The following is a 22801-nucleotide window of genomic DNA, read 5'->3' as shown; positions in this document are numbered from 1 at the left end:
TGGACTTGAATAATTGTTACCTGTATGACTTGCAAAGCTTTGTGTCTGGAAGGATTGCATCTACGTATGTTGAAATTGTTTACATACATAGCCGGAACCTTCTGCCGTAAGGTCCTTGACTCAGGCATCTGCTAAATGAACTTACCCTTTGAGGTATCAGTATGGTTTGAGATAAATTCCTTATGGTTTAAGTGCAGTTGTGTGGAACATCACAGTTTTTTGGGAGTTTTTTAAGCTGTAAACATTGTTGTAACAAGAAAAAAATAAGACTAGCTCTGATGTGAGAAACCATATATGTTCTGTATGTCACCTGTCGTAAACGCTGCTCATAACAGGTCACAACTGTACAGTATACAAAAGTTCTTGAAACTTCATCATCTCTGATTTTTCTGTCCTGTCATCTCCAAGTGCATGCTGGAACAACCCGTCTTCTCCAGGCTTCAGCAGCCGCGCAGGCGCAGTACAGAGCTCCATCTTTCTATCCCAAGCTCAGAAAGAACCAGCAAAGGCAGTTGATGGGGAAGCTTTTTATTTTTATTTTTAAAGGGACAGAACCGATTTTTAACAAGCTTACACGAACTGTTTCAACACAATTAGTCGTCCAAGAACTTATTGGACACGGGAAAGATGAGGGTGAAGGCTGTTAGGACATGAAAATAGGAGGAGGAATCCTAAAAGCCTCTCCTTTCGCTGTCTCTTGATCTCAGCAACACTACCCTTTGCTAACGTTAGCTACCCTTTCCCTGTGTTTCTGCCTTGGCCCTGGTTGGAGACATTTCAGTGGACAGGGCTCTCGGTTCAAATACAGCTAACGAGAAGACAAACTTCGTTGTTTTTCGGAATATGTTTTATCATCCCATGCAACTAAGAAATCATTAAGGTACGTATGAGATTTAATTATCTTTGTTTATTTTTAATTGTTTTGTTTTGTTTTTCACTCCTGTTGTTTTTTTCCCCTCTTGCTCCCACTGCTGGGTCAGGCCACCAAGCTAGCTTGTTAGCCTCCGTACGTCAGCTAAAAAGCTAGCTAGCTTGATAGCTAAGTTATCTGGTAACGTTAAGCTAATAACGTTATGCTAGCTTTAGTACTCCATTGCTGTTTGTTGTATGGTTGGACCTGGGTAGCTTGGTAGAAGCGGCACTAACGATTTATGATTTTCTGTCTGGCAGGACTTTTTGGTAATTATCTAAAAAAAATATTACGAAATTGCCACACACACACACACACACACACACACACACACACACACACACATATATATATATATATATATACATATATATATATTTCCTAAAAATGATATATATCCCAAAAATTCCTAGAAGGTCAACAACATTTTTTGCAGCCTTATGTTACAAAAGCAGTAATTTGGACCAGTACAACTGGCCCCAGAGTTGGCCCCATTTAAAACACATCTAAGCTCAGATGTGAATCTAAACTGTTCCTCATTACATTTCTTTTTCTGTTGTTCCCCCAGCTGCTGCTACAGTGGGCCCCACGCGTTCAGCAACCACAAGAGCAATAAGGAATAAGTTACACGAGGGTCTGTCCGGATCAGGCACGGCTTCTGACTGCAAAAACCCTTTCAAGATGATGATGGCAGCAGGTCCTCGGCCATACCCACACCCACACCCACACCCACAGGACATGGGTGCAGCAGCCCACCACCACCAACTCCAACACCAGCAGCAGCAGGAACTCTTCTCTGCGTACCAGAGACAGAGGCTGGCAGGCACTGAGCCCGGGCCTAAGTCGCCCTTCCGCGCCGGGGCCCACCACCACGCTGGCATGCTCAGTCCAACCTCCAGCGGCTCACAAGTGTACGGGGACAGCCCGCTCTCCCCCAGGACTGACCCTCTGGGCAGCCCGGAAGCCTTTGCCCGGGGGGTCAACCCCTGCGCTTTCCAGGGGGGCAGTAGCCCCAGCCCCATCCACGGCAACAGCAGGACGCCCTTGTCGCCACCTGGAGTCATGCTCCACGGCTCTCCCGCCTCGCAGACATCCTGCGTCATGGCGGGAAGGACTAACACGCCCCTCTCCCCCAACGCCACCAAGAGCCCCATAATGAAGAAACCCATGTGCAACTTCCCCCCTGGCATGGATATGCCCCGAGCAGTATTTCATCATGGGAAGGCGCAGTCGACTCCCCACCCTCCCCCCACGCCCCCTGCCATGCCCCAGGCCTGCATGCTCCAGAAGAAGCAGGTGAGCTCCGAGAAGGACCCGCTGGGTATTCTGGACCCCATCCCAAGCAAGCCGGTCAACCCGAACCCTATGGCCAATCCCAACTCCTCCACCTTCCCTCCTGGCGTCCACTCTCAGGTACCAATGATGAATGTAAACATCCCTCCCGCCATCGTCCCGTTGCCAAGCAACCTCCCATTGCCAACAGTGAAGCCTGGCCCGGTGGGCCACAGCGGCCACGTGCAGAGGACTCAGCCAACGGCGTCAACCTCCATCTCCCCGTCCCCCGTCACATCCCCAGTGCACATGGCTGCTCCTCCGCACGGCCGCCTGGAGTCATCTCCACAGCGCTCCCGCTCGTCCTCCACGTCCTCCGACCACGGGAGCTTCGCCATGCCCACCGGCCCCCAGGCCCCCTGCGGCAGCATGAAGGTCCCACCCCGCTCCCCCAGGTCCTCCCTAGGATCCCCTCGGCCAGCGATGCCTTCCAGCCCTTCTTCCGCCAAGCCAGACGCTCTACACCAATACAAAGACATGCCCAACCAGCTCCTGGCAGGCATGGGCAACACCCTTAGCGCCCAGCACAACCCCATGTTCCCCCCTCCCACCTCAGCCAGTGGTGGTAGCGGTGGAGGTGGTGGCAGCGTTGGAGGCGGCGGTGGTGGTGGTGGTAACCCCCAGAAAAGCCATCCAGGCCTTCTGGGAATGCCCCTCAACCAGATCCTGAATCAGCATAACGCAGCCTCCTTCCCAGCCAGTAGCCTTCTGTCAGCAGCAGCCAAAGCACAGCTAGCGAATCAAAAACAGATGGGTGGCGGTGGAGCGGGCATGGGCAGTGCAGGTGGTGTTAGTAGTGGCGGTGCAGGTGGAGGTACGGGCGCAGGTGGTGGGCATCCATGCAGTAAGGGTGTGGATGGGCACAGCACTTTAAACCCCATGCTCCCTCCTCCCAACGCTGCCATGCTGCTTAACTCCGTGGTTGAGGGCGCACAGAGTGGCCGCGCCGCCCTGCGAGACAAGCTGATGGCTCAGCAGAGGGACCCGCTCCGCAAGCGCAAGCAGCCCAGCGGTAGTGGTGGCAGCACTGGCACCAGCCACCATGACAGCATGGTCTTTAACATGCTCAAGCCTGACATGGCTGCCCACCCTCGCATGCCTGGCGGGCCCCCTCCTTCGGCTGAGCAGCTAAGGAAGGCCCAATCGCGACTAGCCGGCTTGCCCCCCAACACCTCCATGGCCCAGCTGCTACAGTCCATGAGCTCCCAGAACTCGCACATGGCCCAGAACACCAGGATGGGCCCCGGACCTGGATTAGGACCAGGGCCCGGTCTCGGACCTGCTCAGATGCACTTTGGGGATGGGGTCATGTCTGGCGGGCCGGGCCACCAGAACCTGCAGGCACAGCAGAGGCTCCGTGGTCCAGTCGATGGCATGCACTGCCCCCCCTTGGACCCAACAGGACAGGGCACCCAGATGCCTTACGGCGGGATGATGAACCAGCTCCAGGCCTCGGCTATGGGGAACAGTGGCCCCATGGGGCAAGGCGGGCAACTCCCCATGGGTAACCCTTCAATGGGACACCCAGGCGCTCACCCACAGCAACTGTCTTACCTACAGCATCAACAGCAACAGCAGCAACAGGGACATCCCCTCAGCCATGGCCGTGCAAATGTCTCAGGGATGATGCTTAGCAGCAACGACGGAAGCTGTGCTCAAGCCATCTCGGAGCCAGGTAAGGGAGCTTCCCATCTTACCCAGGGAGCTCTATACCATGGGGTCTCAAAAGTCTTCTATGCAAATAACTTGACCAGAACCTGAAGAGTCTGATGACACTTTGGGGTAAAACTGTAGTGTTAGTACCACCTAACAAAAAGAAGCTACGTAAGGATGAGACGGGGTATAGCAACTTGGCCGGTAAGCCGCATACCACATAGTGTTCTTGTACCAAATGGCTCACTTTTGGGTACATCTGTGTCCTTGAGGGCAAAGCTTTTATATGGGTTGTCGGCTCCATGCTAAGTAGACTAGTGAAGTTTGATTAGCAAAGTTTGACCATGTCTTGTGATTTTTACCCCAAATGTAAGATGCCATTTGACTTAAGGCCCTGTTATACCCCAAAGTTAAGAAGCTATTTGACTTAGGCACTTGGCCAATTATTTGCATAGAATCATTTTAGGAGTTGTGTATTGTATGCCCCAGCTCTAGCTTGGCTGGCTTGCTTTGCTTTCCAATCAGTTAATTGCCCTGTAGTTGTCAGGTCTACTATATATGAAGAATGGCCTTCCAGCAGCCTTCCAGGATAATGAATTTCAATACTTTTCTTTGCCACGTTGATAACATCTGCATTGCCATATTTTAGCTAGGAAGAATGCAGGAGAATCCTCTCTCTTTGGAGTACAGAGTAGTATTATGATATCTTGGTTGTTTTTCATAGGAAGTGGGAAGTTTGTCCTTCAGTGTTTTCTCATGGTGTGACTCATCCTCTTGGTTTCAACGTGCCCACTGCGCTTGGATTTGGACTCGAGATAAGATTATTTTTCCTTTCATTGCGCTTGACTGACTCCCCAGTGCCTCTTGGCCATGCAATATTATGTCCAAGATTCCATGCATACATTATCTACTGTAGTGAAACCACATTCCCCAAGGACTAACTCTTTCTTGGAAATCCAGAGGAGACTCCTGTGTGTTTTCAATGGATGCTTTTGAAGGACCGTTTTCCTGGAAGTGTCCCTCTCTTTTTTTCCGTTTACCAAAAGGGGTGTTTTGTTTTGTATTTTTAGGTAGCAATGTCTCCTCCAGATATATAATGCTGATATCTACAGCACGATTGTTGTTTTTCTTTATTACTAGCAAATTGAAATGTAATTTCACGGAGCACAATTGGCCCAAATACTTCCATAGCGTTGCGAACTTTTAGGACTATTTTGATGGGAGAAGGAACTAACATGCAATCCAGAAATTTGGTGTTGGAGATGACGACCATCATTGGAGAAGATTGTAGCATGGCATAAGTGCCTGACATTGAAAGCTTGAGAAGTGGTAGCCCTGCATAAGGATAGAGTAGCCTAACTCATCACCACTAGCATGGTTGGTTTGCTACTTCTGCTAGCAAACTACAGTGGTGCATTCAGTCATGTCTGATTCTTACGTTGTTGTGCTTATGTATTTGCTACTAATACATTGAAATGGAGAAAAAGGATAGTGGTAGGGTTTGGCAAATAATCTAAAATGTTCAGATACCGCTATATTTGACCTCCTTACCAACCATGAGCCATTTATTACAATACATTAGATTGTGCTTTCTTTGTTAAATAACCATTAACATAGACAACATACAATTTCCTACATTACAAATTGCATAATGACTTTGTATAACGATATCATTAACAGATCATGATTTGCCAAACACTGATTGTCCCAAAGGCATTTTGTGACATGTGGTATGAGGCATAGTTAGCAATAGCTATATCAGAGATGAGGCACAGTTAGCACTAGTTATATCAGAGGCACAGTTAGCACTAGCTATATCGGAGGCTTTCGAATTGGTGATATTCTTATTTATGTGTCGGCAGCTTAATCTGTGCCTGGTGTTTTGAGTAGACCATGTTAAAGGTATTGTCAAATGTTTGTCTAGACCTGAGCGAATGCAAAAGCTCAGTTTCTATTTTTCCATTTTGTGACTGGGTCTTTTGGCTAGCGCTACAACCGGCCATGCAGAATGTATTTAATAAATAAATACTATTTATGTATTTTTTTAACCAGAATTCCTGGGTTACTTCTCACTAGATCACTAGGGATATAGAGTGGCAATGTAGACATATTGCTTCCTACCTCTTGGTTTGCGTGTGATGAGACAAGCAAAGGGTAGTAACCTGACCATTTACCACAATCAGATCACATGCAAATCTACATTCGTGCATTACAAATGTCAGCTATTCAGCTGTCATTCAGAAGTGTGAGATCGTTGATGATGTTCATTTCCACAGTGGAGAAAAAAGCTGTGTTTTGCAAGCAAATCTGCAAGCAAAATGGCAAAGTATGGTTTGAGAGCCTGTGTTTCTGTTATGCTTTTTCAGGACTGACTGGCTTGTAGCGTGAGTATGTAACTGTCTACAACATGTTGATGTAACCAATCATGGCTTCAGCATAAGGCGTTGCTAGGGCTGATCTGAGCGAGCCGGGCGAGGATAGCGTAGGCAGTGTGGACGTCCACCACTGCCCCAGCTACAGGGCACTACCCAGCGCAGGGCTGTGCGTCTGACCACCCCCTCCCCCGACCTGTTAAATCATGTCCCTCATCCCCCAACGGCCTGGGAGCCCGAATCGAGCCTCGGACAGCGCCACCAATCATCCCCCAGTTCCCATGGCAACCTGCTCGGCAACCAGCAGCCGTCGGTACATCATATGTAGAGTCCGCGCTGGGTGAGCCCTCACTGACGGCCACAACAGAAAGAGAGAGAGGGAGGGAGGGAGGGAATGAGAGAAGAGGAGAGGAAAGAAGGAGAGGGGTTGAAGGGACAAGGGGGCTCAGCGGGCTATCCAGTAATGCAGCAGCTGCTGGGTCTGCTGGCCAGCACTCAGCTTAGTCACCGCCTGGGACCAGTGCCACGCACATCAGCACACACACACACACACACATACACGCACGCACGCACACACACACACACATTGACACACACACACACACACACACGTTACTGACAACCTTCTACCTTACACATACCTAAATCATACGCTCTGTTGGTACAATTGGGACTCTAAAATCACACAATGAATTAATTCATCTGTAATAAGGAACCCTTAAGCATAAGCGCTCCATAAACAGTTCCACCTCTCCTCCTCCAAGCACTTCCTGTCACTAGCTGTAATCCATTATCACCTGGACCCACACCCCTGACCTGGTCAACAAAACCACAGTTCTCCTTCGTTCACTCTCCTACCTCTCTCATTCCCTGAAAACATTGCTCTCGAGCTCTCTTCTCCGTGCGCAGAGTCCTGACTCACACAGAGAACTTTTTCTTACAACAACAATGCAAGAGCTTGCCTAAGATACCTCATTAGACATATAATAAACAAGTTTATTTACAGCTGCAATAGTAGGTACACGGCTAAGCGTTGGGCAGCTAAACTTTTGTCAGTATTCATTGATTGGTTTGGTTTATTTGCTGAACACAACTGTTGTGATATATGCTCATTGTTCGTGTTCAGGAGTTGGCCTCACAACACCATATGTGAGTTGATGTTTGTTATGCCTCACACAGACGCTGGGTCTTGCAAGAAAACTAGCCATCCTCTTTTTCTAAGCTGGCATCATTATCCTACATGAAGCACATAGCCTACACACACTTTGAACATCGTCACACACGCACAGAGAGGAACCTCAAAGATCCCACTTCACATACCCCTTTGTGTCTGACCTAACATGTATGTTCATGCCCACACGTATGTGCACACAACGTACCAGGGCAGAACAAAGGAACACACACACAGTCTTCCTGGCACGCACCTGACATGCGCACTCTGGAGCATGCTAACAAACACTCGCACTCCCTCTCACAAACACACACACACACACACACACACACACACACCTTTAGTTCAGTACATCTAATTAGATTACATTTTTTTTACCTAATAATATTGATAATATTGATAATTTTGTAAATGCTTTTGATTGTATGGTCTATTTAATGTTGCACAAGAGTGAATCCTGCCAGCCTTTACTATTCAGAACTCCAAAGACCTTCAACCTTTACTAGCCATTAGGGCTGCTTGATTATGGCAAAAATCATCTCACGATTATTTTGCTCCATATTGAGATCAAGATTATTTAACTCCATTACTCATTCAGTGTTTCCCCAATGAGTTTTTCCAGCAGCGGTATGGTTGTGCAAAGACATGAGCCTGCGACGTTGAACCCCTTAATGTTTTTATTTAATAGAATATTTTTTACTTTATTCGTAGTATGTTTATATATTATAATAATATATTAACGTATATAGTAAATTGTCTATGTGTACAGACAAGTGTTATTTAAAATCATATTTAGTTAATTTGTGTACTGAATACTATGCATTTTGTTTTCATACTCAGTGGAAAAGATATGTACTGTACGTTGATGTAGGCCTACAGTGACTAATGGTGCACTGTATGTTTGGAAAAATAACTTGCAGATGTTTTTTTTTATATATGGGGTTGTGACATGAATATGGTACTGGAAAGTTAGTCTGCATCAACCCAAACAGAGCTGTTCAAGTGTTTGTCAAGACAAAATAAAACCTTATTTCATACTTAACTTGTTGACGGATGACCGATCAGAAGAGATGCTAACGCTAGGTCTGGGTTAGGCCAGCCTTTTGACTGGTATGATACTATAACTGAGAAAATAGAGCAGAAATTGAAATTGAAATTCGATGAATTTGCCCAGCCCTCATAGCTATTGATATGGGAATTTTAGTTGTAATTACTAAGTTTATTAATCGGAGTTCCAAATTGATAGTTAAGTAAATGTTACAAAACCGATCAGATGAGACTGATTTGGAACTGATAATTAATTAATTCATTTTGACCACTATGGTAGGCACCATACTTTGTGCTGTACCTAAATCACACTCTTACACTCTTGTTATTTTGTATTTAGCTGATGCTCTCCTGATCTTCATGTGTCCAACACTTTGTGTTCTCTCTGTCCGATGTACTTTCACTTGAGCTGTGTGAGTTCTTCCCTGATGTGGCATTTCCTCGTTGGAGTGTCGGGAAAGTGTGTCGGGCTGTATCCACTGGGATTGTTATTGCGCCGTGTTAAATTTGTTTGCTTGTTTGAACGTATTGGCTGGGCTCCAGTGGAAAGAGTCTCCCGTGGACATCTCCCGTGATTGTGTAAATGTTTTCTTCAGTGACATTTCAAAAGAAGTGCTGTGCTGGGAGGTTTGCAGTGAAGTAGTACTAAGGAGTTGTGGTAAAAAAAACTGGCACGCTAACTACCTAAATCCTTGGAAACACCAACTACTGCACACTTTGCTCTGGTGATTGTTGCATGCCAACTGGTGTCTTTTGGTGATCTCATTCTGGAAAAGCTTTTCTTGCATTTTTACGGGAGGTAAATTACTGCGTAGTGTTGCTTGAAAGCCACTCAAACCTCCACTCACAGAAACCATGTGGACCAGGGCTGGGCCCTGTGACTTTAATAGAAGAGGGAACTTTCAGGATTGCCTTTTTCTTTTGAAACCCATCTGGTCCCCCTAAAATAAATCATTATCAATCTAGCCGTAACCGTGTTGTTGTGCTTCGTCCAGCTATAGGTTTCATTAAGATGAACTCTCCTATTGTTGTCCGCTGTAGAGCACCTCTGGTTTTACCCCTTTCGCATTGAGGAGGGGGTAGTGAGTGTTTTATTTTTCTGCAATTGTTTAAAGCTGTGCGAGACTGTAGAGCTGTGCGTTGGCCGCTCGCTCTTCGTCAGACGTCAATAAAGATTGCGAGTGTTTCGGCTGAGTCAGTTATTTCTGGGCGGTCTGACTGACGTGCCACCGTTGCTACTGCTGGAGCTGCTGAGTCATCTCCCCCACAAAACTAGAATGCTAGTATCTCGCAGATTAAAAAAAGAAAATCAAAGGGCGCTTCTCGCTTGTTAGTGTTTCACGATTATCTGCCACCAACATGGCCCTACTTTTATTGCTACTTGCAGAGATTTGGCAGACGAGGCATTGAGGTACACACGGTAGTCTTGGGTTGGCAGATTTAAATGTCACAGTCAAACAGATTCTTTCACACGTTTTGATGGGTTAAGCTTCACAAGGTACAATGTGAAAAGAAGGTTAATGCTGGAAGATGTAAAAAGACTCAAATGTTTCTATTGGCTGAAGAAGTGACATCCTGCCCATAGGGCTCCGTTGTGCTTGCCTAATATGGTGAGATCTGTGGTGCCCTCCGTGTGCCGTTCATAGATTAAGCTATTGTCACAGATGCGTTGACAAAGGCGGCCCCCTGATTGGTGGAGGGGCCTGGCAGTGTTTGTACATCCTTTATTCTGAGAGAAAAGACTCCCCAAGCCATCTGGAGGACGCAGAGGCCAGAGTATGCCAGAGCGCCCTCTGTCTGCTACATACTGCTACTACACCGAAGCAGACCAGCTCATTCTCTTCAGATTATAGGGACTACATTTATCCTGTTTGGTTAAAAGACAGCCATTACGAATATAATAATATATTATTGAATTTCATATATAATATAAAATAATTATATGTATATATATAGATATCTATCTCTATATATATATATATATTATATATATTATGTTATTTTATTTATTTTATTTATTTGATATTAATTATTTATTTAATTATTAACTCGTGTGCTATGTGATTCTTCAAGTGAATGGATGTGATATGGAAGAAGGATTAAGTATAGGGTGATGTCAATGGGATGGGAAACTTGAGACTGATTTTCACACTATTAACTTATTTTCATCATATCATCTGGGATGTCAAGAAAACTATATTGCTAGCACAGTTAGCCACTGGATCATGAATATTTAACTGTCCTGCAGTTGCCCACCGTAGTTGGTTTTAAGTACATCTTGAACTTAAACTTTCACTCTTTCCTTTGAAACCTGCTGTTATATATAGTATATATAATTTTATCCTGTTATATATAGTATATATATAACATCCACTTGCTTTGTGTCTTCCTGTGCTTCCCCCTAGGTGACAGGTCCTCCATGAACTGCATGTCTAACCCCCAGATGGGCGGCATGTCTAACCCCTCCAGCCACATGTACCAGCCCCAGACCATGCGTCAGCAGCAGCAGCAGCAGCAGCAGCAGCATGCCCAGCAGCAGCCTCTCCATCCTGGCCTGCAGGGGATGCATGGGCCACCCCCTGCCTTCCAGGCCCAGCACCCGTACCAGGAAAACCTCTACATGGACAACTCCTCGTCCAACTCCATGGCCTGCATCTACCAGAACTATCAGGTGAGTCAGAAGAGGATTGTTTTTTTGGTTACCCCCCCCCCCCCCCCCCCCCCCCGCCCCCCCCCCCCCCCCCCCCCCCCCCCCACACACACACACACACACACACACACACACACACACACACACCACACACACACCACGCATATCATAGGTGCGCCACAGGCCCTTTATGTGTTGTAAGTGAATATTTACCGGTGAGCTGTGGAGTTTATCCCTGAGTACCTTAGCGGAGCTGCGTCAATTACCGGCATGCGTCAATTATAGGAACATTCGGCGGTTGTCATGTTTACCATTCACCTCTCGTGATCAACTTCGGAGCGACTATGGCAAGAAACGTAAGCTCCCACAAAATAGGGCATTTTAAGCTTTACTTGTGAAAAAATTAACTCTGTAGATCTAATTTAAGCTTGTGAATAGTGTTGTACTTTGCGTGTACATTATAGTGTGGAACACTTAGCGGCGCGACGAATATTTTATTTGGGTCTTAAAGTACTGTCAGATTTATTCTCTCCAGAGAATATGCTAAAAACTTTCAAAATGCTAAAAACAGCTAGCATGATGTAATGTAAGTACGGATGCTTACAGAGACCAAATCCGATTACTCTGGTCGTTTAGACCTATGTCAATATGAAAGGCACTTGTTGAGAAATTGGGCGGAGAATAACGCGATTTGGTGAGGAAGGTCGCCTTCCGTAGTTGCGTTTACAGTTTAACTTAAACAAAGTTGAATTAGATTAAAATGTTGTATTTCCACGAACAAAAGTACAATTACAATACCGTTATAATAAATGTCTTTCATTTTTAATACATAACATACATAATCATGCCATGTTTTTTTGTGCATGTTTTAAGTGAATTAGACTGCATCAACTGAGGTCAAAGAAAGCCACAAATAACCAAATTAAACAAAAATACACTACGTAGTTTAGATTAACATTTGCTTGGTCAAAACATATTGTGACAAAGTCATTTGTACAGAAATTAGACCGGTATATGTCAAAGGAGGAGGAAAGCATATTATTATCTCGAAAACCAACGCGGTAAGTGGAACAAAGTGGGAGTGTCCTATAATTGACGCAGGCGAAAACGTACTCATGTAACGTGTCACCCTAAACATTAATAGAAATTTTTAGAAATACGTTTTCTTGCGGTGTTAAACGAGTCTTACAAGTTAAAAAGGACAAATATCTCTCTCGAAAACCGTAAGTTTGGCTAACCTTATACATAACGTTAATCTATAAATAGACTTAGCATATCGATTTTTCAACAAACTGTCCGATAACGCATCTACGCTAACACTCTGGCTTTCCTCCATCAGAGCGGTCAGTAAAATAAGTTTGAATCAAACAGTTTCTCTTTACCTTAGAACTTAGTGGGCGAGCCCTACATCCGCTTCAGTGTGAGTTGTGAAGGTTTGTGTACTTGTGTACTAACCTTTTTAAGTTGTGAGGTTTTGCATATCTACTAGCCAGTGAATCCCCACCCCTCACACACACCTGTCCCTTGTTATATTTTGTGTAATTATTAGTCGGTGAGTTGAGAGTTGTTGCCCTGCCTGCTTTGTAACTGATGGGTTGTGAGGTTGGCGTGTTGAGTGTAATCCTCATGGTGCCTCGTCCTGTTGTCTCCGTCTCAGGGTTGTATGCCTGACAACGGCTCCATGTCCCATCAGCTGGCCCATCCCCAGATGACCTCACAGCCCCTCAGCTCGCTCCCCGAGGAGGTCTCTGGGATGCAGCACTCCCTGCAGCAGTACCAGGCTTCCCATCACCACCACCAACAGCAACGGCAGCGGCAGCAGCACCTCCACCACCAACAACAACAACAACAACAACAACAACAGCAACAACAACAACAGCAACAACAACAACAGGCGCTGAGAGACATGAAGGCCCGAAACGAGGCTCTGGGGTCTGCTGGGACGGCTGGTCCAGGGGCTTGTGGGCCCGGACCCGGACCCGGAGCAAACAGCAGCAGCGGCGGCGGTGGTCCAGAGTCTGTCGACGCCATCTATCGAGCAGTGGTGGACGCGGCCAGCAAGGGCGTGCACGTGACGATCACCACGGCAACGGCGAGCGGGGGCACGCAGGCCAGCCCTGTGACTGCGCTGAGCGCCATGAGCGCCTTCACCGCCTCTATCGGCGAGTCACACGCCCTGCAGCACCATGGCAACATCAACACTTCTGCCGCCATGCACGGCCAGCAGGGGGAACCCTCCGTCGCCGCCAACCCTGCTACACGAGGCCCCGGCGGCGCTAGGCAACCCCGGCCTGGTCGCCCGCGCAAGAACTCCGAGCAGGGCAGGAGTCCTCCTGAGGCGACGCCCCACGAGTACTTCCGCTCTCCGTCTGGCGGCAGCGGGGGCGGGGGCACTCCCAGAGGGCAGTGGGAGGGGTTGGACTCAGGTGGACAGACGCCGTGGCAGGGGGGAGGAGCCACGGGAGGCGGGGCAGGGGAGGAGTTCTTAGAATGCTCCACCCACGTACGCAGCAGCCCCGCCCAGCCAACCCCGGTCGTCGACGCTGGTCTCTCCTCAGACCGGACGCCGTCCTCCTACCTGGAGGAAAGCTTCCGCTTCGGCGGCCGCGCGCCCATCAACTACAAGGAGCGTCTGGAGCAGACCGTGGAGCGCTGTGCCCACATGAACGGCGGCGGCCCCATCCCGGCCGCCCGGCGCCTACAGCGACCCGCTGGGCCCCCCGCGTCAGGAGTTGACGGGGGACGACCAGTCGCCCAGCTCCTCCACCAGCCTGGAGGGCCCGCTGGCGAAGGACTACGGCCACTACAACGGGCACTACAACGGGCACTGCGCGCCCAGCCCCTCGGACACGCGCAGCCTGAGCAGCGAGGAGGAGCTGCGCCACCCGGACTCGCCCGCCCCTGAGCTGCTGCACTACCGCCAGCGCGCCTTCAGCATGGGCGAGCTGGTCTGGAGCCAGATCAAGGGCTTCCCGCCCTGGCCGGGCAAACTGGCGGGCGGAGAGGAGCAGCTGCACAAGGCCGGCATGCAGCTCTCTGAGCCGGGCAAGGTGAGACCCCACACCTCCCTTCCTGTCCTTTTCCATATTACTACAACTGCTCTTACTACTACGACTACTACTCCTACTCCTCCTACTCCTACTCCTCCTCTTAATGTTGATCATAATGTTGATCATTAACTCCCTGTCTGTGAAGTGAGGACCTTGATTATTCTTCTAGCTCTCTGTTTTAGTGTCTTAGTCTACAGTCCTGGGTCTGTAACTAGTAAACAAACTGACACACACACACACTCTCACACACACACACACACACACACACACAGACACAGACACACACACAGAGAGAAAACGCCAGATTCCTGTGATGTCAGGCCATGCTGCCGCAAACTTGGAGAAGTAAATCCTCTGTAGATCCCAGTGCTAAAAGGTGTGGGTGCAGAAGAACAAGACGCAGCCAAACTGGCCCCCTAACTGCAGGGCTCTCTCATTGATGGTGTGGAGAAGGCGCTGACATGGTGCCACTTGTGATGGTTATGAAACCAATACTTCCAGTCCAGTGAGCAGATGGGAGCGTTTGAAGTAGTGGATCAGGGTTTAGCCCCTTATTTCTTAAAATATCTCCCTGGCTAAGTAGGCCACCGTTCAGTCTATGAAAGTAACACTTATGTCACTGAAGTTAGATGATTAATGTCATGTGTTTTTTTTGTTGTTGTTGTTGTTGTTGTTTTTTCCCCCATTGGTCCATCTGTAAAATAGATTATTTACGCACGTTTTTTGCAATTTTACGAGACTTAGCAAGGGTACAGCTGGTTTGTGTATATGATTTACCTCTTGTGATTGGGTGGTTCTTGCACTGTTGTGAAGTATGATAATCTCTGCATAATATCTTTATTTTGTTCTCTTCTAAGGTGGAGCCTGAGAAACTGAAAACACTAACGCATGACCTGGAGGCATTGGAGAGGGTAGCCAAGATGAATAGAAAGTAAGTCCTTTACACTTAATGCCTTTATGGGCGGGGGTTCATGCGGGAAGTGTATTGTATCAACTAAAAGACTATGCAACTATGATGGGGTTGGTGTCAGCACGTAGAGCGAAGCATAACATTAATGATATGAATATAATTAGTTGATATTTTGACGTTAGTTACCAACATTCTAAAGTCGTCCAAGCAAAACTTCAAAGTGTTTTTATTGTGTTTAAATATAGCGGCTGTGTTTTTTTTTTTTTGTAAATTCGGTGAAACCTCATTAGTAAGCCCAAACGATTAAAAATTCGAATTAGTCTTATTTGTATCTGTTTTTTAACAATGTGAATTTGTTTAGCCACTTTAGTGTAGTAGCCATCCTTGAGAATTCTGTCCATAACTCACAATTGCTACACGTTCTTTGTTTTACAACGACAGGATGTTTTATCAAATAACTTCAAAACAATTCATTTCTGCCGTCACCATCCTTCTTCTTGTTTACCAAGGGCTATAACTGAAAATTGAGTGTACGCAAGAACTAGTGTAAAACTCAGAAGGGGTTATTGCGTGATGTAGACAATAACTGAAACACTTTACTTCTCCAGCACCATCCAAACACTCTTATACTCCTCAACTCTTCTTCTCCACCCTCGACTCCAAACACTCGTATACTCATCAACTCTTCTTCTCCACCCTCGACTCCAAACACTCTTATACTCGTCAACTCTTCTTCTCCTCCCTCGACTCCAAACACTCGTATACTCATCAACTCTTCTCCTCCCTCGACTCCAAACACTCTTATACTCGTCAACTCTTCTTCTCCACCCTCGACTCCAAACACTCTTATACTCGTCGACTCTTCTTCACCCTCGACTCCAAACACTCTTATACTCGTCGACTCTTCTCCTCCCTCGACTCCAAACACTCTTATACTCGTCAACTCTTCTTCTCTGCTCTCAACACCATCCAAACACTCTTATACTCGTCAACTCTTCTTCTCCTCCCTCGACTCCAAACACTCTTATACTCGTCAACTCTTCTTCTCCACCCTCGACTCCAAACACTCTTATACTCGTCAACTCTTCTTCTCCTCCCTCGACTCCAAACACTCTTATACTCGTCAACTCTTCTTCACCCTCGACTCCAAACACTCTTATACTCAACTCTTCTTCTCTGCTCTCAACACCAAACACTCTTATACTCGTCAACTCTTCTTCTCCACCCTCGACTCCAAACACTCTTATACTCAACTCTTCTTCTCTGCTCTCAACACCAAACACTCTTATACTCGTCAACTCTTCTTCTCTGCTCTCAACACCATCCAAACACTCTTATACTCGTCAACTCTTCTTCTCCACCCTCTACTCCAAACACTCTTATACTCGTCGACTCTTCTCCTCCCTCGACTCCAAACACTCTTATACTCGTCGACTCTTCTTCTCTGCTCTCAACACCATCCAAACACTCTTGTACTCGTCAACTCTTCGTTGCTGCTCTCAACACCATCCCAACACTCTTATACTCATCAACTCTTCGTCGCTGCGCTCAACTTCGTCCAAAACCTGCTTCACCCTCAACTCAAAACAAAGCAGGTTGAAACGTGTAGTCGACACAGACGATGAATAATATTTAGAAACTGTTCCATTTTTAGTTCTTACGCTAGCATCACTTGAATAATGAGTACTCTGTGTTAAAGGTGAAGTGTGTAGTTTGACTGCGTTAAATTTGCATCTGACTACTTTGCCAGTGATCTGATTCTCCGCCAGTGAATAAACCCTTTAGTTCTTTCCCCTCTGGATTGGTTTGGGCCTGTGGGACCAGCGGTCTGTGTCCCCTATGATAATGATGTTGCGTAATACCCCCCTCCTCCTCATCCTCCTCCCCCTCCTCCTCATCCTCCTCCTCATACATCTGACATGACCCACAAAAAGCCTGAATGGTGTGAGGGCAGGAGCTGCCGCACTGCCTCTTGGGAAAGACACGGGGATGGAGACATCTTACAGGAATGGGGGGTGGGTGTTCTCCCACTTTATATATAGTGTCCTTATGACCATTTACTTAAGTAAATAACACTACTACAGGCTTTCCTTGGAACTACATGTAATTTCACCTTCATAACGAACCCATGCGAAATCCTAACCATCGTCTGAAGTAAATCTAGTAACTACATGTAGGTATACAAGACATTACATTATAGACATACGTTGTGCTCATCTAGTAGTTAAGTACAGTGTCTGAATTTCCCTCTGACTGTCCACGGCCCTCTGCATCCTTAGTGTTCCTCTTCACACACACACACACACACACACGCACACACACACACTCTTTGTTCCATCTAGTAAGATGAATTCCTGTGAAATATATCAGATGCTCTTTGATTTGAAAGGAAAAAATATTGAAAAGCCCTAATTTTAGACATGCTGGCATAATGAAAATGACCATTTATAGATGCACTAATTATTGGTAGAGCCCTGTCAAAGGTTTACACTTTGTACATGTGGACACTAGATGGCGCTGCTAAATCAGCTTACACCGCAAGAGTAAAGAGTGTTTTACTCAGATATTTTCAAGTTAGAGCAATTCAAACTCTGTGCAAAGTGAGTAATACAACTGAGGCTACGCTGTCACAAACAAAGACTAGCATCAGTCTCACTGTCACCTGCATGATGCCCTCACCGCTAACCTACAGTAGGAAACAGCTGCGTGTGTGTGTGTGTGTGTGTGTGTGTGTGTGCATCTCTGGTGCATGTGTGAACCAGAGTGTGTGTCTGAAACGTGAGGTATGCCTGTGGTGACCGATTCATTGCCTGCTCCTCAGATTGAGTTGCATTCATTACTGTGTTACTGGCCGTGGAGGCTGCTTGTCCACTGAGAGGGGCCACACGTCCATCTCCTCAGAAACCAACACATTGGCATGTTATAGAGGACATTCATGGACTAACCTTTATAAGCAGCTTTGAACATGCATGTAGTACTGTATGTTTGAAGATGAAACCGAAGATATTTTTCAATTCAGTAGTAATGGCGGTAGACTGGATACCATCCGAACTTAGCCCCGCCCACAACATTTGAGGTCTGGAAGTTCGGTCTGGCATTGCTCCGTTGGGGAGAAATGATGCCCGACCTGAAGCTGAGCTTACCAATCAAATTGTCAGGGCGGGCTTTATACGATGATGGACAGAACCGTAACGTAATCAACCACGTCACCAACACACGGGTTGAATTCGTTTTCAACAAACATGGCTGCCGCTGGAGAGCTGAAATGTGTAGATTCGAGTCCATTTAGACAATTCATTTTGAAAGAGGAACAGAGAAACGCGATCAAGGCATTTGTCAATCGAAAAGATGTTTTTGCCGTCCTTCCTACGGGATCCGGTAAAAGTTTAATTTATCAGCTGGCCCTGGTCACATACTACGTTGCTCTGATTGGTTGTAGGTAACCAATTGAGCGAAGAGGGATTTTTTTCTCCTTGTTCGGTTGAAACACGTCCCATAATCACAGCCCAATGGAGCAGTATCGGACTCATATTCTGACTAAAATTATGAGTATGAGTATGACAACGTCAGGCTATAATGGCGGTGGGGGTCGCTAGTAAATATTATGAATTGCCGACATGATTGATGGTTAGTGATGGAGTCTCAGTGGTGCAGTATGCATGAGATTTCATTTCATTTTTTATGAAATTATTTTCAAAAGTATTATTCTTATTCAGAACTGGGTCTAATCAGTGTGTGGTCAAAGAACTCCGCCCTTACTGAAGCCGTGACTCTTAATTCAAATGTGTGTTCAATGTGTTGTTTTCTGTGTCTTCCTCAGGTCTGGGAAGCTGAATAATCATTTGGAAGCTGCTATCCAGGAGGCCATGAGTGAGCTGGACAAGATAAGCACTGTGAGTATTGCACTGACTGTGCTGTGAGTGTGGCACTGACTGTGCTGTGAGTGTGGCACTGACCGTGCTGTGAGTGTGTGACTGACTGTGCTGTGAGTGTGTGACACCGTGCTGTGAGTGTGTGACACCGTGCTGTGAGTGTGGCACTGACTGTGCTGTGAGTGTGGCACTGACTGTGCTGTGAGTGCGTGACTGACTGTGCTGTGAGTGTGTGACTGACTGCGCTGTGAGTGTGTGACTGACTGCGCTGTGAGTGTGTGACTGACTGCGCTGTGAGTGTGTGACTGACTGCGCTGTGAGTGTGTGACTGACTGCGCTGTGAGTATGTGACTGACTGCGCTGTGAGTGTGTGACTGACTGCGCTGTGAGTGTGTGACTGACTGCGCTGTGAGTGTGTGACTGACTGCGCTGTGAGTGTGTGACTGACTGCGCTGTGAGTGTGTGACTGACTGCGCTGTGAGTATGGCACTGACCGTGCTGTGAGTGTGTGACTGACTGCGCTGTGAGTATGGCACTGACCGTGCTGTGAGTGTGTGACTGCGCTGTGAGTGTGGCACTGACTGTGCTGTGAGTGTGTGACACTGTGCTGTGAGTATGGCACTGACTGCACTGTGAGTGTGTGACTGACTGCGCTGTGAGTGTGTGACTGACTGTGCTGTGAGTATTGCACTGACCGTGCTGTGAGTGTGTGACTGACTGTGCTGTGAGTGTGGCACTGACTGTGCTGTGAGTGCGTGACTGACTGTGCTGTGAGTGTGTGACTGACTGCGCTGTGAGTGTGTGACTGACTGCGCTGTGAGTGTGTGACTGACTGCGCTGTGAGTGTGTGACTGACTGCGCTGTGAGTGTGTGACTGACTGCGCTGTGAGTGTGTGACTGACTGCGCTGTGAGTGTGTGACTGACTGCGCTGTGAGTGTGTGACTGACTGCGCTGTGAGTATGGCACTGACCGTGCTGTGAGTGTGTGACTGACTGCGCTGTGAGTATGGCACTGACCGTGCTGTGAGTGTGTGACTGCGCTGTGAGTGTGGCACTGACTGTGCTGTGAGTGTGTGACACTGTGCTGTGAGTATGGCACTGACTGCACTGTGAGTGTGTGACTGACTGTGAGTGTGAGTGTGTGACTGACTGTGAGTGTGAGTGTGTGACACAGACTGTGCTGTGAGTGTGTGACACAGACTGTGCTGTGAGTGTGTGTGACTGACTGTGCTGTGAGTGTGTGTGACTGACTGTGCTGTGAGTGTGTGTGACTGACTGTGCTGTGAGTGTGTGTGACTGACTGTGCTGTGAGTGTGTGACTGACTGTGCTGTGAGTGTGTGACACTGTGCTGTGAGTATGGCACTGACTGCACTGTGAGTGTGTGACACAGACTGTGCTGTGAGTATGGCACTGACTGCACTGTGAGTGTGTGACTGACTGTGAGTGTGAGTGTGTGACACAGACTGTGCTGTGTGTGTGACTGACTGCGCTGTGAGTGTGTGACTGACTCTGCTGTGAGTGTGTGACTGACTGCGCTGTGAGTGTGTGACTGACTGCGCTGTGAGTGTGTGACTGACTGCGCTGTGAGTATGGCACTGACCGTGCTGTGAGTGTGTGACTGACTGCGCTGTGAGTATGGCACTGACCGTGCTGTGAGTGTGTGACTGCGCTGTGAGTGTGGCACTGACTGTGCTGTGAGTGTGTGACACTGTGCTGTGAGTATGGCACTGACTGCACTGTGAGTGTGTGACTGACTGTGAGTGTGAGTGTGTGACTGACTGTGAGTGTGAGTGTGTGACACAGACTGTGCTGTGAGTGTGTGACACAGACTGTGCTGTGAGTGTGTGACACAGACTGTGCTGTGAGTGTGTGTGACTGACTGTGCTGTGAGTGTGTGTGACTGACTGTGCTGTGAGTGTGTGTGACTGACTGTGCTGTGAGTGTGTGTGACTGACTGTGCTGTGAGTGTGTGACTGACTGTGCTGTGAGTGTGTGACACTGTGCTGTGAGTATGGCACTGACTGCACTGTGAGTGTGTGACACAGACTGTGCTGTGAGTATGGCACTGACTGCACTGTGAGTGTGTGACTGACTGTGAGTGTGAGTGTGTGACACAGACTGTGCTGTGTGTGTGACTGACTGCGCTGTGAGTGTGTGACTGACTCTGCTGTGAGTGTGTGACTGACTGCTGTGAGTGTGTGACTGACTGTGCTGTGAGTGTGTGACCTGACTGTGCTGTGAGTATGGCACTGACTGCGCTGTGAGTGTGTGACAGACTGTGCTGTGAGTGTGTGTGTGACTGACTGCGCTGTGAGTGTGTGACTGACTGCTGTGAGTGTGTGACTGACTGTGCTGTGAGTGTGTGACTGACTTTGCTGTGAGTGTGTGACCTGACTGTGCTGTGAGTATGGCACTGACTGCGCTGTGAGTGTGTGACTGACTGCACTGTGAGTATGGCACTGACTGCGCTGTGAGTGTGTGATTATTTTATAGTAGCCTCCCTATAATGTTTACCTGTGTGTGTGTGTGTGTGTGTGTGTGTGTGTGTGTGTGTGTGTGTGTGTGTGTGTGTGTGTGTGTGTGTGTGTGTAGGTTCACCAGATCCCGTCGCGAGAGCGCCAGGTCCGGCTGCCCAAACCGAAGCGGAGGAAGATCTCCAGATAACATTGAGTTCTGAGGGGTAGCAGTCAGTGCGGTATCCAGCCTCAAAGGGGGTTGTGTTTAACACACACACACACACACACACACACACACACACACACACACACCCGCCATCCCCATTCTCTATTCTCCCTCCTCCCCTTTAGGTGCTGTGACCGTCAGTTTAGGTGCAGTGCTGTCCCAAGTCCTTCTATCTGTCTGACTGATAGACTGTAAGTGAAGGGGCTGGATAAGCCAATCAGAAAACTGCAAAGAAAAACATTTCTTGGGAGGAGAGAGAGAAAAAAGGAGGGGGAAAAAAAACTCAAAATGGTTGCAATTTGTCTACAGCTCGCTGAAGAACTATTTTTTTCTAGAATACAAGAAGATGACAAAAACTTGAAAAAAATACACAAAGGAAAAAAAAAAAATTATTGCATTTAAGAAAAATAGACAGTCCAAATATTTCTGATACATTTTCAATATGTATATAGAAAACAGAAAATTTCATGGTGAAATGCCGAGAAGAGAAAAAGCAAAACTGTATATATTGTACATTAATGCCATGTACAAGCAGACCTAATGCACACTCTATCTTTTATTGTACAAAAAGAAAACAAGAAGACTCCCAAACCAGACAGAGGTGTACCAATGTCCTTGGTTTTATTCAGCGCGTGGTCAATATGACCCCGTGCGCTAGAGAACTGACTGAAGAAGATGACAGAGAGACAGACAACCTACAGCTTTTATATGATCATGACAGAGAAAAAAAATGCGCCGACTGTTGTTTTGTTTGTTTGTTTGTTTGTTTGTTTTTTGCTGTTTTGTTTGTTTGTTTTTTGCTGTTTTGTTTGTTTTTTTGTAATCAAGCAAGAGCGGGAGGAGCTGGCCTGCTTACCCCCACACACACATACATACATACATACATACTACACACACACACACACACACACACACACACACACACACACACACCCCACCCCTGTCTGTGTATGGCTGACCCCCTTCACACACACACACACACACACACACACACACACACACACACACTAATGCGTGTTCATACGGTATATGTATATGTGTCCAAGCAGAATGAACTTTACCAGCTGTGCGAAGTCCTCTGGGGCCTGTTGTGGCCTCATTCACACATCCGTGGGTGCTGCAAGGTCCCTACGCCACGTGATTCCTAAGAC

The 22801-nt window shown here is 47.2% G+C and overlaps 1 protein-coding gene across 1 annotated transcript; it reads left to right on the top strand.

Moving 5' to 3' along the window:
• The first annotated feature begins 411 nt into the window (after positions 1-411).
• LOC105901772 (methyl-CpG-binding domain protein 5-like) lies at positions 412-22317 on the top strand. The gene is given in 8 exon segments (XM_031558553.1): positions 412-460; positions 1479-3917; positions 10891-11156; positions 12793-13818; positions 13820-14185; positions 15043-15116; positions 18916-18988; positions 21561-22317. Coding segments are annotated over 8 exon segments (4365 nt in total). The 3' UTR covers positions 21633-22317.
• Positions 22318-22801: the final 484 nt, after the last annotated feature.

This window comes from Clupea harengus, chromosome 21, assembly GCF_900700415.2.
Source record: "Clupea harengus chromosome 21, Ch_v2.0.2, whole genome shotgun sequence".
NCBI lineage: Eukaryota > Metazoa > Chordata > Actinopteri > Clupeiformes > Clupeidae > Clupea > Clupea harengus.
Note: the sequence above shows the minus strand (reverse complement) of the source record. Positions and strands in the feature narration are given on the sequence as shown.